The sequence below is a fragment of the Eubalaena glacialis genome, chromosome 14 (genome assembly GCF_028564815.1).
Source record: "Eubalaena glacialis isolate mEubGla1 chromosome 14, mEubGla1.1.hap2.+ XY, whole genome shotgun sequence".
NCBI lineage: Eukaryota > Metazoa > Chordata > Mammalia > Artiodactyla > Balaenidae > Eubalaena > Eubalaena glacialis.
In genome coordinates this window covers 21929184-21944771 of record NC_083729.1, presented here as the reverse complement: position 1 = coordinate 21944771, position 15588 = coordinate 21929184, and the positions used below count along the sequence as shown (strand labels likewise).

General features: G+C 40.3%; 2 protein-coding genes across 5 annotated transcripts in view; both read right to left on the bottom strand.

Moving 5' to 3' along the window:
- ZNF512 (zinc finger protein 512) overlaps positions 1 to 9112 on the bottom strand; it is a 38074-nt gene extending 28962 nt beyond the window's left edge. For all 4 annotated transcript variants that reach the window (XM_061168736.1, XM_061168738.1, XM_061168739.1 and 1 more), the window contains exons 1-2: positions 9008 to 9112; positions 8428 to 8486 (exon numbers count right to left, since the gene is read on the bottom strand). In XM_061168736.1, the coding sequence (XP_061024719.1) occupies positions 8428 to 8486; positions 9008 to 9037 (89 nt within the window). In that variant the 5' untranslated portion in view covers positions 9038 to 9112. The remainder of the gene's footprint in view (positions 1 to 8427; positions 8487 to 9007) is intronic.
- A 535-nt stretch (positions 9113 to 9647) lies between these two features.
- Positions 9648 to 15588, bottom strand: part of SPATA31H1 (SPATA31 subfamily H member 1) — a 33757-nt gene continuing 27816 nt past the window's right edge. Inside the window, exons 7-9 of the mRNA XM_061210869.1 lie at positions 13379 to 15523; positions 12506 to 12688; positions 9648 to 12007 (exon numbers count right to left, since the gene is read on the bottom strand). Coding sequence (XP_061066852.1) covers positions 9648 to 12007; positions 12506 to 12688; positions 13379 to 15523 — 4688 coding nt within the window. The remainder of the gene's footprint in view (positions 12008 to 12505; positions 12689 to 13378; positions 15524 to 15588) is intronic.

The following is a 15588-nucleotide window of genomic DNA, read 5'->3' as shown; positions in this document are numbered from 1 at the left end:
TAAATGTAGATGTAATATATATGACAGCTATAATTTAATGGTCAGCAGGTAGGGGATTAAAGGAATCTATATGGTCTAAGGCTTCTACATTTAAGCAAAGTGGTAGTATTTTAACTCTAAGTAGATGATGAAAGGGTAGGTATGTATATTGTAATTCCTAGAGCAACCACTACCAAACCACCCCCTCAAAGGAAAAAAAAGGGGGGGGGAGCAGGAGAGAGAGCCAAAATCAAATAGATAAATTAAAATGGCACACTAAACATTTAAATAATCCAAAAGAAGGTACAGAGGAACAAAAAACAGAGTAGAGAGAACAAATAATTAAATGGTAGACCTAAATCCAATCATGCAATTAATTTAAATGTTTACGGTCTAAATACTCCAGTTAAAAGTCAGAGATTGAGAGAGTAAATAAAAGAGCAATATCCTAGTATATGCTGCCTACAGAGGCACACTTTATTTAAATATAAAGACATATGTAGATTGGAAGTAAAAGGATGAAAAAATTATACCATGCCATCAGCAAACACAAGAAGGCTGGAGTGGCCATTTTAATATCAGATAAAATAGACTTCAAGACAAAGAGTATTACCAGAGATAAAAAGGGACACTTCATAATAATTAAAATGACAAATCATCAGGAAGACATAATTACTCATTGCATGTGTCTAACAATAGAGGCTCAAAGCACACAAAGCAAACCTGATAGAAAAAGAAAAGTAGACAATTCTACAATCTTACCAGAAATTTTAAGTCCTCCTCCTCTTAGGAACTGACAGACTAGACAAAAATTGAGTAAAGACACAGAAGATCTGAACTACACTATTAGCCACCTTGCTGTAGTTGACATTTATAGAACACTACATCCAACACTATGGGATATACTTTCTTTTCAAGAGCACACTGTGCATTCACAAGATAGATCATATACTGGGCTATAAACTTTAAACTTAAAAAGATGAAAATCATACATGTGTTCTCTGACCACATCAGAATTAAATTAGAAATCAAGAATAGCAAGGTATCCAAAATAAAAAATAAATCTGGCAATTAAAGAATCCAATTCTATGCGTATAAAATTGATGACTGATTAAAAAAAAAAAAGATAAGTGCCCCATAAAAAAAAAAAAAAAAAAAAGAATCCAATTCTAAATAATTCATGGGTCAAAAATGAAATCACAAGGGAAATTCAAAAATATTTTAAGTGAAGAACAACAAAAATATATATAACAAAATTTGTGGGACGCAACTAAAGCAGTACTTAGAAGGAAACTTAAAGCTGTAAATGCTTATGTTAGAAAAGAAGATCTAAAATCGATGAGTTAAGATTTCATCTTAAGGTACCTTAAAAAGAAGAGCAAAGTAAGCCCAGAGAAATAGAAGGAACAACATAATAAAAAGGAGAAATTCACAAATTAGGAAACAGATATTACAGAAAATCTGGTTCTTTGAAAAGATCACAAAATTGACAACACTGTAGCTAGACTGATCAAGAAAAAAAGATGCCAAAGATACCACAAATAACCAATGTCAGAAATGAAAGAGGGGTTATTATTATACATCATACCGACATTAAAATAATGAGAATACTTCGAAAAACTTTATGCCAAAAAAACTGACAAATTAAGATGAACAAATTTCTTAAAAAATACAACTTACCAAACTGACATAAGAAGAAACTGGAGACATAAAGATCAGAAGGAAAAAAGTAAAACTGCCCCTACCTGCAGATTTTTTTAACAGATTTTATTCAGTTTGTTTACAAAGATAATCTCAGGAAATATATGAAATAATTACTAGAATTAAAAATGAATTGAGGGACTTCCCTGGTGGTGCAGTGGTTAAGAGTCTGCGTGCCAGTGCAGGGGACACGGGTTCGATCCCTGGTGCAGGAAGATCCCACATGCCACGGAGCAACTAAGCCCGTGTGCCACAACTACCAAGCCTGTGCTCCAGAGCCCGCAAGCCACAACTACTGAGCTCACGTGCCACAACTACTGAAGCCTGCATGCCCTAGAGCTGGGGCTCCACAAGAAGAGAAGCCACCACAATGAGAAGCCCGCACACCGCAACGAAGAGTAGCCCCCGCTCACCACAACTAGAGAAAGCCCGAGCACAGCAACGAAGACCCAACACAGCCAAAAAATAAATTAATTAATTAATTAATTTTTAAAAAATGAATTTAGCAAGTGACAGGATACAAGGCTAAAATACAAAAATCAATTGTGGGACTTCCCTGGTGGCGCAGTGGTCAAGACTCCACGCTCCCAATGCAGGGGGCCCGGGTTTGATCCCTGCTCAGGGAACTAGATCCCACATGCATGCCGCAACTAAGAGTTCACATGCCACAACTAAGGAGCCTGCTGGCCACAACTAAGGAGCCCATGTGCTGCAACTAAGGACCCTGCGAACCGCAACTAAGGAGCTCGCCTGCCGCAACTAAGACCCACCACAACCAAATAAATAAATGAAATATTTTTTTAAAAAGTGTATTCTTAGCTACTAGCAACAAGCAACTAGAAGATGAACTTATAAAAATAATAGCATTGGGCTTCCCTGGTGGTGCAGTGGCTGAGAATCTGCCTGCCAATGCAGGGGACACGGGTTCGAGCCCTGGTCTGGGAAGATCCCACATGCCGCGGAGCAACTGGGCCCAAGAGCCACAATTACTGAGCCTGCGCGTCTGGAGCCTGTGCTCTGCAACAAGAGAGGCCGCGATAGTGAGAGGCCCGCGCACTGCGATGAAGAGTGGCCCCCGCTTGCCACAACTAGAGAAAGCCCTCACACAGAAACGAAGACCCAACACAGCCATAAATTAATTAATTAATTAATTTAAAAAAAAAAATAATAGCATTTACAATAACAAAAAACACAGCAACCTAGGAACAAATCTAGGAACCTAGAAACAAATCTAAGAAAAGCCATCCAAGAATTTTACAATGAAAACTACAACACACTGGTGAGAGAAATTGAAGACCTAAATAAATGGAAAAATATAACATGCTCATAAATCAGAAAATTCAATATTGTTAAAACGGCAGTTCGCCCTAAATCGACCTATAGATTCAATACATATACCAATCAATACTCCAGCATGCTTCTTTTTATAGAAATAACAAACTGATTGTAGAATTTATATAAAAAGGCCAAGAAAATATAATAGCTGAAACAATCTTGAAAAAAACAACAAAGTTAGATGACTTACCTTATCTGATTTCAGGACTTACTCTAATGCTACAGTATCAAAACAGTTTAGTATTGGCAAAAAGATAGACATATACATTAACGGAAGAGAATAATGAAAGTCCAGAAGCAGACCCACACCTATACATGTTCAACTGATTTTTAACAAAGATGCCAAGGCAATTGAACAGGGAAAGGATAGTCTTTTCAACAACTGGATATACAAATGGAAAGAAATTAATATTGACCTTTATAACACACCATACATAAAAATTAACTCTAAATGAGCCATAGACCTGAAGGTAAAACCTATAAAACTTCTGGAAGAAAGCAAAGGAAAAAATCTTTGCAATTAGGGATGGCAAAGTTTTCTTAAATAGAATACAAATAGAATGAAACATAAAAGGAAAAAATGATAAAATTTTTATTATTTTTAATGATAAATTTAAAACTTTGGCTCTTCAAAAAATACCATTAAGAAAATGAAATGCAAACCACTGACGAGGAAATATTCAAGACACATATAAAAAAAGAACTGTGTTCAGAAAATATTTTTTAAAAATTAAATTATACACTAATGATGAAAAATCTGAAAGAGAAATTATGGAAACACTCCCATTTACCATTGCAACAAAAAGAATAAAATACCTAGGAATAAACCTACCTAGGGAGACAAAAGACCTGTATGCAGAAAACTATAAGACACTGATGAAAGAAATTAAAGATGATACCAACAGATGGAGAGATATACCATGTTCTTGGATTGGAAGAATCAACATTGTGAAAATGACTATACTACCCAAAGCAATCTACAGATTCAATGCAATCCCTATCAAATTACCAATGGCATTTTTTACGGAGCTAGAAAAAATCATCTTAAAATTTGTATGGAGACACAAAAGACCCCGAATAGCCAAAGCAGTCTTGAGGGAAAAAAACGGAGCTGGAGGAATCAGACTCCCTGACTTCAGACTATACTACAAAGCTACAGTAATCAAGACAATATGGTACTGGCACAAAAACAGAAACATAGATCAATGGAACAAGATAGAAAGCCCAGAGATAAACCCACGCACCTATGGTCAACTAATCTATGACAAAGGAGGCAAAGATATACGATGGAGAAAAGACAGTCTCTTCAATAAGTGGTGCTGGGAAAACTGGACAGCCACATGTAAAAGAATGAAATTAGAATACTCCCTAACACCATACACAAAAATACACTCAAAATGGATTACAGACCTAAATGTAAGACTGGACACTATAAAACTCTTAGAGGAAAACATAGGAAGAACACTCTTTGACATAAATCACAGCAAGATCTTTTTTGATCCACCTCCTAGAGTAATGGAAATAAAAACAAAAATAAACAAATGGGACCTAATGAAACTTCAAAGCTTTTGCACAGCAAAGGAAACCATAAACAAGACGAAAAGACAACCCTCAGAATGGGAGAAAATATTTGCAAACGAATCAACGGACAAAGGATTAATCTCCAAAATATATAAACAGCTCATTCAGCTCAATATTAAAGAAACAAACACCCCAATCCAAAAATGGGCAGAAGACCTAAATAGACATTTCTCCAAAGAAGACATACAGACGGCCAAGAAGCACATGAAAAGATGCTCAACATCACTAATTATTAGAGAAATGCAAATCAAAACTACAATGAGGTATCACCTCACACCAATTAGAATGGGCATCATCAGAAAATCTACAAACAACAAATGCTGGAGAGGGTGTGGAGAAAAGGGAACCCTCTTGCACTGTTGGTGGGAATGTAAATTGATACAGCCACTATGGAGAACAATATGGAGGTTCCTTAAAAAACTAAAAATAGAATTACCATATGACCCAGCAATCCCACTACTGGGCATATACCCAGAGAAAACCGTAATTCAAAAAGACACATGCACCCGAATGTTCATTGCAGCACTATTTACAATAGGCAGGTCATGGAAGCAACCTAAATGCCCATCAACAGACGAATGGATAAAGAAGTTGTGGTACATATATACAATGGAATATTACTCAGCCATAAAAAGGAACGAAATTGAGTCATTTGTTGAGACGTGGATGAATCTAGAGACTGTCATACAGAGTGAAGTAAGTCAGAAAGAGAAAAACAAATATTGTATATTAACGCATGTATGTGGAACCTAGAAAAATGGTACAGATGAGCCGGTTTGCAGGGCAGAAGTTGAGACACAGATGTAGAGAACAGACATATGGACACCAAGGGGGGAAAACTGCGGTGGGGTGGGGATAGTGGTGTGCTGAATTGGGCAATTGGGATTGACATGTATACACTGATGTGTATAAAATTGATGACTAATAAGAACCTGCAGTATAAACAAACAAACAAAACAACTAATACTAAACTTTCATTGGGTTATTTGTATGGAAATATGTTAATATAAATGTTTCAGACATTACATGAAATTTCTAAAAATCTTATATGTTCTGGTATAATGTTATAAGTCATAATCCTAGTTATTACTTTAAAATGTATATCTCAGAAATAACTAATTTTCTTGTCAACTGCATTATTATGAACTTTCATCAAATCTTTAAAAAAAAAAAAAATTAAATTATATAATTTAATGGTGAGACAAACACAGTTTTTTTTTTTTTTTGGGTGGCAAAACACATGAACAGACACTTGACAAAAAAAGATATATGAATGGCCAATAAGCACATGAATAGATGTTTTACACCACTATTCATCAGGAAAATGCTCATTAAAACCACAATGAAACACAATTATACACCCATTAAATTAGCTAAAATTAGAGACTTACTCTCCTACACTGCTGGTAAGAATGTAAAATAATACCGCCAATTTGGAAGACTGACAATTTCTTAATAAGTTAAACATACTCCTGACATAGGACCCAATCAACCTAAGATGGTAAATTCCATCTTAATAAATAAATACTGTGTTAAGTATTTATCAAAAGAAACAAAAATATTTTTCCACACAGAGACTTGCCCATGAATGTTCACAGCAGTTTTACTGTAATACCTCCACACTGAGAATAACCCAAATGTCCCTCAAGATAGATGGCTAAACAAACTATGTATATCCATAATGGAATTCTGTTTAGCACAAAAACTATTCTTCATTCAAAATCATTATTCTGAGTGAAAGAAATCATGCAAAAAGAGGACACAATGTCTGATTTCATTTATAGAAAATCCTAGAACATGCAAACCACTGTACAGTGACAGAAAACAGGTCAGGGGGTGTCTGGGGACAGGAGTGGAGGGAGGAATGAATTGCAAAGGGACATGAAAAAACTTCTGGGAGAGATGGAAATGTTATCTTGATTGTTTTACACCACTATTCATCAGGAAATAGTGTTTCATGGGTACTTACATATGTCAAAGCTGAAGATACTGTATACATATATCTATATATTTATACAATATACTTATTGTATAAATATATGCAGTCTACTGTACTTCAATTATACCTCAATGAAGTTATAAAAAAATTTTTAGTGGGAACTGGCAGTCCTCTAGGGCCAAAACCCACCATCCCAAACAATGGGAACAATCTCTACTAGAAAGACTTGATAGTATCAACAGGCCATTAAGAGTCAAGTCCCATCTGACTCCTCTTAGGAAACTGTCCTCAAAGAAATTTCTTTGCTGTCAGTGTAGGACTCAGATATACCGGCCTCCCTGCTCATGAATAAGCAAGAGTATAGTGAAAAAAAATCAAAAGTTTTAACATCTTGGGGATTAAGTCAACGTGGATAGGGAATCCCTCCCTCCAGCTCTCTTTTATTTTTAAAGGACTCAACAAAAACAATTCTCAAGTATTTTACACTACCTATCAACTCAGGGTATTTGATTATTTGTTAAAAACCAGATTAATCTCAAACTTCTCTTTCCATAAATATGACAAGAAAAAGCTTTTGGCTCATACAATAACTATCATAATTGTAGTGATTTTAAAATAACCTGTTGTGTGTGGTACTATCTTTCAGTCTCGGCTTCTGATCACAAAGATGAGAAGTTTAACCTATTTTCAACTCCTTTCTGATCTACCAAGAATTTTTAAGAGCCCCTAGTTCACTCTCTAGGTGCAAATATTTAGATTTCGTTAGAAAAGTATTTTACGTTCATCTCAGTATCCTTTGCAGCCTTTTTTTATTCTACCCAATCCTTAAATACTGATGTTTTCCACGGTTTCATTCTCTACTCTCTTCTAGTCTCATTTCTCATGGAGGATTCTCAAACTTCACAATGTCCTAGGAGGCCAGTTAAAAATAAGGATTCTGATGCCCTAACCCCAATGATTCTGATTCTGATTAATAGATGAGGGCCCATGAATCTTTACATTTCTGAACAATTACCCACTTGCTATTCCATTAAATCCTTTTACCCATTCACATTCTGTTCTTTCTTCTGAAAAACAAACAAAACAAAACCCTTTTCCTTCTGGCTAACTGTATTATTCCTTGACTTTCAAGTCTGTTTAGGAGTGATTTGCTCTGGCAACCCTTCCCTTCCAAATATCACTCCCCTTCCCAAAAGGCTATATTAAATTCCTGTTTAAAAACATTTCTTTACACTGTATTGTGTGGATCTCCTTGCCTAAATCGGTTAGACTGTTAGTTGTGTGTTTTTCACGTCTGTGTATCTAACCTACCACAGAGCTGGCACAAAGCAGATTAGTAAATATTGTATGAATGAATTAATCCCTTCCAATGAGTATCTCCTTAACAAGAATCTTTTTTGTATTAACAAATATGGAAAAGCTTAGCACATTCAGTAAACAATAAACCAGTCTTGAAGCCAAGTAGTTTGAAAATATAAGCATTTCTTACAGTCATTTTTATCAGTCCTTCCCAAGTTCATCAATGTATTCATGAGTACATATTTGATGTCTAAAGAAATGCAGGGCTACACTGAGTCACACATTCCATTTTTCTTATAATTCGTACTTTTTTTTTTTGGAAGCCAAGTTTTCCTCCCCCACACTAGGATTAGACTTGCACTGTCCAATCAGGTGGCCACTAGTCACAGGTGGCTATTTAAATTAATTAAAATACAATTTAGAATTCAGCTCCTCACTGACATAAGCCACATTTCAAGCGCTCAACAGTCATACGTGGCTAGTGGCTACAGTACTGGACAGTGCGGATACACAACATTTTCATCATCACGGGAAGTTCTATTGGACAGCGCTGGCGACACAATTATAAATGGATCGCACAAAACCTCACTTACTTCTTAGCTCCCACGATCCTCGTGCTCCTCTGCTGCTTAAAGGATGTGGGTCCCGGGGTCTAGCAAATTGCAAGCACATGAGTAAATGCTAGGGGCCTCTGAACCTTGACCACAAAAAGACGAATCCCCCTGTGCCAAGAAATGAAGCTCTCCCGGGGCTACTCCCTCAAACGGAAGAAGGCAAGACTTTTTACGAAAAATGTGCTGCCCTATCTTCCTACAGGGTCAAGGCAGGTGACAACACTAGAGCCTTCATCTCCCCCATTCTCAAAGCCCTGTCCTAGAAAGAGGCTCTAAAAGGGAGACAGAAAGCGAGGACAATGGATATGGGAGGCACTGGGGATGTAAAAGGAATAGAGACTAACGGCAATATGACGAGGAACTGAGTCCAAGGGGGTGGGGATCGGGCAGCAGAAGTGGGGGGAAAAACGAGGGGGCTGGTATATCTGACCTAGAAGGGTGGGGCCTGCGATGGGCTCTGATAAAACCAACTCTGAGCAGGGGACAAAAGCGAGGGACCGCGTGTGGCGGGCTCGACAGCGCTACCCCTAAAGCGTAACGGTCAAACCGAGAAACTCACGGCGGGCACTGCACCGAGTCTGGAAGACATCACTCCCTCTCCACGCCTAACAAATTCACCCAAGGGCTCCGGCCAGATCAACGCCACTTCCGCTCTCCTCTCCGCTCCCGGATGTGGAGTCGGCGCCGCGAGCCCCGTGCCGAACGTCTACTTCCGTCTCTCAGCTTCCGAGGGGGCTGCGGCAGGGCGAGTCACGTGACCAGCCCCCCACACCCCCGCCCCACACACACTTCCTCTGAGACCCCGCCCCGGGAGTGCGCTGTGGGACCCGGGAAACTGGGGCTTGGGGGTTGGAGCCTCTGCTTGGCCTCGGAGTCCCTCCGTCTCGTTCCCTCCGTTTGCACTACCTCTCCTGCCCCTCCACGCCCCCATGCTCCACCGGGCACGACGAGTGGTCTTTCTAGGTGCACAGGAAGGTCAATTATTACCCGTTTATTTATCTTAGGGAAATGACAGAGCCATTCCCGCCTTCCCTCCCTCCCTCCCCTCAGGTAGAGAGAAGTAGAAGCTCTTTCACTGCTGAGGGCGCAGGAAGTGGAAGCCAGTGGCTGAGCAGGAAAGAAGCCAGGAAAAGGCAGCTTGGTGGAGACTTGAGCGAGGCAATGAATAACTGGGGCGGGTCTCTTCCCATCTTCTAGCGTCAGGCCTCCAAACTTGCCCTCCTTTGGGGTTTTTTGGTGTGGTCTCTAGGAGACATGTTTGAGTTACTCCTGAAATCTTTACCCAAACTATATCTGGGCCTCTCCGTAGGTGAGCTGTGCTTGAGTCTTTCCTTGAGGGGACTTTGGTGGCTCCTCTCAGAAGCGCTGTGTCCTCTCCTCTCAGAGGCCCTGCGGTGGCTCCTCTCAGAGGGACTGCGATGGCTCCTCTCAGAGGCACTTCGGTGGCCCCTCTCAGAGGGACTATATTGGCTCCTTCCAGAAGAATTCCATGGGGTTCTTTCCCTACAGAAGCTGTGGTGGTTTCGTTCCTTGTGTGTGGACTTTTCTTTAAGGTGACTGTGTGAGGTTCTCTTCATAGGGGAACCATGTAAGAGTCTCCCTCCAGCGTGAACTCTGGTTCCTGGTTTGGAGTTCTTGGACTCCTGGCTAGAGATTTCATTTCTGTTAAAGTTTTTCTTAGCTCTGCTATTACTCTCATTTTGAGCAGGACCCAAAGGCTGGCTGCTTGAGGTGTTTTTGAGAGTGGTACTTCTTTGGGAAACTATGGGCTTGGGCAGTTGTATAGGTCTGGGTTGGAAAGAGCTATTTCCTGTTGGTTGTTGAGCTGATCTGAATTGGTCTGTTTCTCCCCACAATGTGCTCTCCTCCTTAATGGTTGCGTCTGTTGGCCTTAGCTTGAGAGTTGGCATCCTGTGTCTTTTGATATCTCTTGATAAGCAATAGTCTCTGGCTTTTTGTTTTGGAAGGTAGTTTTTGCTTGACCAGAAATAGTCTGGCCTTGTCCTGTCCTCAGGCTTCTGCCCAACCAAAGCCATAATTCTGTGTGCTGTTTGGAATGCCTGCTTTAGGCCCTGAAAAAGGAGTTGAATGAATTTTGGTTGGGAGGATTTCTTAGGTTGTCTTTTTAAAGAGGCAGTAGTTGTCTGAGACGCTCCACTCATCTTCCTTCTTAACTGGCTTGGTAATTCCTTAGAGGAATTAGGAGCCCACTTTTCATCCTGATTGCTTTCAGAGTCACTCTCTGATAGAGAGTGAACTTCAGTAAATTCATAGTGTCCAGGCTCTCTAATTTCTGTCTTTTCTACTAGGCCAGGGCTGCCACCTTGCCTTCGCCTGATGTGGACTTGTATAGGAGCAGGACACTGGGAAGACCCAGACTGGAAATCTATTGTAGAAGTAGGACTCTTGGAAGCTTGAGTATAGCCTTTAGCTTTCCTTAGTGATGTTGATCTAAGGCTCCTTGGTGTGATGGGTCTATCTCGTCTATGATACTTTGGGACTTGGGGTCTTTTCCCAGTTTGCAACCTAAAGCCAAGATGCAACCTGATCTCTCCATGGCCTTCAGGAGTGCTTACAAGGTGAAGCTGTGGATAGATAAGAAGGTAAGTTCCAAAAGTGGCCTGTAATTTATGGCAGCAATTAAATCCTGAACATCGGCCACACTGTAGGCAGATAGGGTATTTTAGAACCAGACCTGAAGCTAAAGGTGGAGGTACGTTGGGGGGTATTTGACTCCTTAACAGTTTTGCTGCTATTTTTAGCTGCAGATCTTGTAGAAGCTGGAACTGTTCTGAGAAGTCAGACTTGGCCTGGGGAAGATAACTTGGCTTGAGGGAGTGTTGGGACTCAAAAATCCTTGTCTGTGAATCACCCTGTGAGTTCTCACTCTCTTCCACTGGAACAGAATCTCTCCTAGCAAAAAATACGTTGAAGGAAGACTCTGACTTTGCTGGGGCAGGAAGCTGACTCCCTGTACATGAAACAGGCATGTGCTGAATGACTTCCTGGGATATATCACAGGGCTTTGAGTTTGTTTTCTTTATTCTCACTCTAGTGCCAGAGTAGTGCTGTATTATGGAGGACATGGAGCCACGTGTCCACATCCTTAAGGCCATTCTTTTCTCATGACCATGGCATGAAGTATGTCTCTGAATGTAGTTTTTGACCACTGAAGGCTGAGAAATAGTACCTTGACCCTTCTCAAGCAGACTCTGGGAAAATTCCATCAATTCAACTGGAACCCCAAATAAATTCTGAATAGATTGACAGGTATCTGCAGTGGCTCTTTCTGTTAAAGATGTTTGAGAATAAAGCTTCCTTTCCATGCTGGTCCCCAAGACATTCCCCAGCGTTAGCATACTGGAGAGGTATTTTCTAGGTAGTCGCTGCCTCCAGGAGCGACTCTCCCAGACATTCCGTTGCCTGCCCAGGACAGGCCAGGTAAGGCCTCTTCGAGCCCCTGATCCTGCCTGGAAGATCCTAGATTTTACATGTTTTATGCTTTGCAACTTTGGTTCTGGAGTAGACGCCAAATATTTCACACCTTGTTGCTGTGATTCTGGAGACAAATTTGAAAATTTGACACTAGTCAACATTGGTCCTGGTATGAACTTCTTAGTTGACTCTGGTGCTGACACTACCGATTTCATACCTTGCAATCCTGAAGTCAACTCTTGGCAATTCATACCTTGTTGTTGGGACCCTGGTGTCAACTCTACAGATTTCACATTTTGAAGACATGGCTGTGGTGCAAAGACCTCAGGTTTAACACATTGTGACCTGAGGCATGATGATGACCCTAAAGAATTCACACTTTGAGGTTGTAGCAATAGGTTTGACTTCATAGATTTCACATCTTGAGAACATGGCGCTGATACAGACACTACAGATTTCTGCCTGAGGCAAGAGATCAATTTCTTAGAATTCACATCTTGAGGCTGTGGCTCCAGTTTCAACTCCAGAGATTTCCCATCTTGAAAACATTGCTCTGGTGCAAACACCACAGATCTTACACTCTGCTGCCTGAGGTGTGAAGGCAACTCCTCAGAATTCATACCTTGAGGATGTGGCTCTGGATTTAACTCCACAGATTTCACTTTTTGAAAACGTGGCTCTAGTGCAAACACGTTCCATTTCAAGTTCTGCAGCTCAAAGTCTGAAATCAATTTCGTAGAATTTGTACCACAAAGCAATGGCTCTTTGTTCATCTTCACAGACTTTATATATTCAAGCAGTTGCTCTGGTAAAAATAACATAGGTTTCATACCATTTAACTGAGGGCCCAAAGTGAACACAGACTGCACAACGTGTTGCTGTTCCCCAAGGTGGTTCACCAAAAATTGGACTTCTGGAAACTTTGTCTCTGGAGTTAACTCAGAAGATTTCACATCTTGCAAATGTGCTTCGGGGTTGAACAACATAGATTTTGTACCATGAGACTCTGGCCCGGGGTTCATTTCAGAGGGTTTCATGCCTTGCATCTGTGGCCCTGGATTAGACTTTATAGAATTTATGTATTGAAGTTCTGACCCTGAATTCAACCCAGTAGAACTCACACCTTGCAACTGTGCACCAGAGTTGAACTTTGTTGAGATTATACCTTGAGACTTTGTCCCTGGAGTCAATTCACATTTTACATCGTGTAAATGCTGCACAGGACTGAACATAATAGATTTTATACCTTGAAGTTCTGGCCCCAGATTCAAATCAGAAGATCTCATACCTTTACATTTTGTCCCTGAAGTTAACTCAAGAGATTTTACACTTTGCAAGCGTGGCCCACATTTGCAACCCATAGAATTTAAACATTGTAATTTTGGCTCTGGATTCAACTCAGAAAAATTTGCACACTGCATCTGTGGCCCAGGGTAACATTCTGTAGGTGCTACACTTAGAAACTTTGACTCTGGACTCAATTCAGATTTCTGACCTTGGCAATGTGGTCCAGGATTGAACACCATAGATGTCTCAGATTGATTCTCTGTGCCTGGATTTGCCTCAGATCCCATATCTTGACATGTTTTCCCCGAAGTCAACTCAAAAGATTTTGCTCCTTGCAAGGGTGGTCCATGTTGGCACCCCATAGAATCTAAACATTGTAATTTTGGCTCTGGATTCAATTCAAAAGACTTTGCACACTGTATCTGTGGCCCAGGATTGCATTCTGTGGGTGCTACACTTAGAAACTTTGACCCTGGACCCAATTCAGATTTCAGACCTTGGCAGTGTGGTCCAGGGTTGAACACCATAGATGTCTCACTTTGAATCTCTGTCCCTGAATTTAACTTAGAAGAATTCATACCTTGAAGTTTTGAAACGGAATTTAATTCAGAAGAGTTTGTGCCTTGCAAATGTGGCCCAGGGTTGCATCCAGTAGAATTTACACACTGAAGTTTTGGTTCTGAAATGAATGCAGAAGAATTCACACCTTGCAAATTAGGCCCAATGCAGAGCACTTTAGATTTTCTACCTTGAAGCTCTGGACTAGGATTCAACCCAGAAGACTTTATATCTTGCACCTGTGACCCAGTGTTGAATGGCATATAATTTATACACTGACGCTGTGGCCCTGGATTCTGTTCAGAGCATTTCCCACCTTGTAATTTAGGCTTATGCTTGAATTCCAGAAATTGCTCATCTGGAAGCTTCATTTCTGTGCTCAACTCAGATTTTACCTCTTGCAACTGTGGTCCAGGATTGAACTCAAAATATTGAATACCTTGAAGCCTTGTTCCCAGACAAAAATCAGAAGATTTCACATCTTGCAACTGTTGGTCAGGATTGAATTCCAAAGATTTCACATCTTGAAGCTTTGTCCCTTTGCATAATTCTGAAGATTTTATATGTTGCGAATGTGTCCCAGGATTGAACACCATGACTTTTACACTTTGAAGTTCTGGCCATGGATTCAACTTATAAGATTTCTCATCTTGCCACTGCTTTCTACCACTGATCTCAGACAATATTCCACTATGAATCTTTGACTCCAAGGCCAACTCAGAGGGTTTTGCAACCTGAAATTCTAGACCAGGGTTGACCTCTGTAGAGTTCATTAATTGAAGCTTTATATGTTCAGAAGATTTTGCACCTTGCAATTTTGCCTCAGGGTTGAATTCCATAGATTTCACACCTTGAAGGTGTGCCTCTGGTGTCAACATAGACAATTTCCTGTCTTGTAACTGTGGAGCTGAGTTAAACCCCAAAGATTTCACATCTTGTACCTTTGTACCAAGAGTCAATTCAAAAGGTTTCATATCTTGCCACACTGGCCTGGTGGTGAACTCCACAGATTCTCCACTTTGAAGCTTTGTCTCTGGTGTTAACTCTGAAGATGTCACACCTTGCAACCATGGAACAACAGATTTCAAATCTTGAAGCCTCCACTCTAGCATCAAATCAGATTTCTCACCCTGTCTCTGTGGTCCAGGGTTGAACTCCACTGATTTCACACCTTGAAGCTTCCTCCTCTGGGTTAAATCAGATTTCCCACCTTGTAACTTCAGTCCACAGTTAAACTCTAAGGATTTCACATCTTGAAGCTTTGTCTGTTGAATCAACTCAGAAAATTTTTTACTTTGTGTCTGTGGTCCAGAGTTGAACGCCGATTTCGCTTTCTGAAGCTTTGTCCCTGGGATCACTTCAGAAGATTTCATAACTTGAAAGTGTGGTCTAGAACTTAACCGCTTAGATTTTACATCTGGAAGCTTTATACCCATGATCAGCTCAGAACACTTCATATCTCGTAAGTGTGGGCCTGAGTCCAACTCTACAGATTTCACACCTGGAAACTTCCTCCCCAGAGTCAAATCAGAAGATTTCTCACCTTGTAACTTTGGACTAGGTTTCAGTTCTACAGACTTCACACCCTGAAGCTTTTCCCTTGGGATAACTTCAGATGATTTCATACCCTGCAAGTTTGGTCCAGACCTGAAATTCATAGATTTTACATCTTGAAGCTTTATACCTGTGATTAATTTGGAAGATTTCATATCTTCCAACTGTGGACCCGACTTGAATTCCACTGATTTCACTTTTTGAAGCTTTGTCCCCAGTATCAACTCAGAAGATTTCACACCTTGCAATGGTGGCGCAGATTTGGACTTCACAGATTCCACATCTTGAAACTTTGAGTCTGAGACT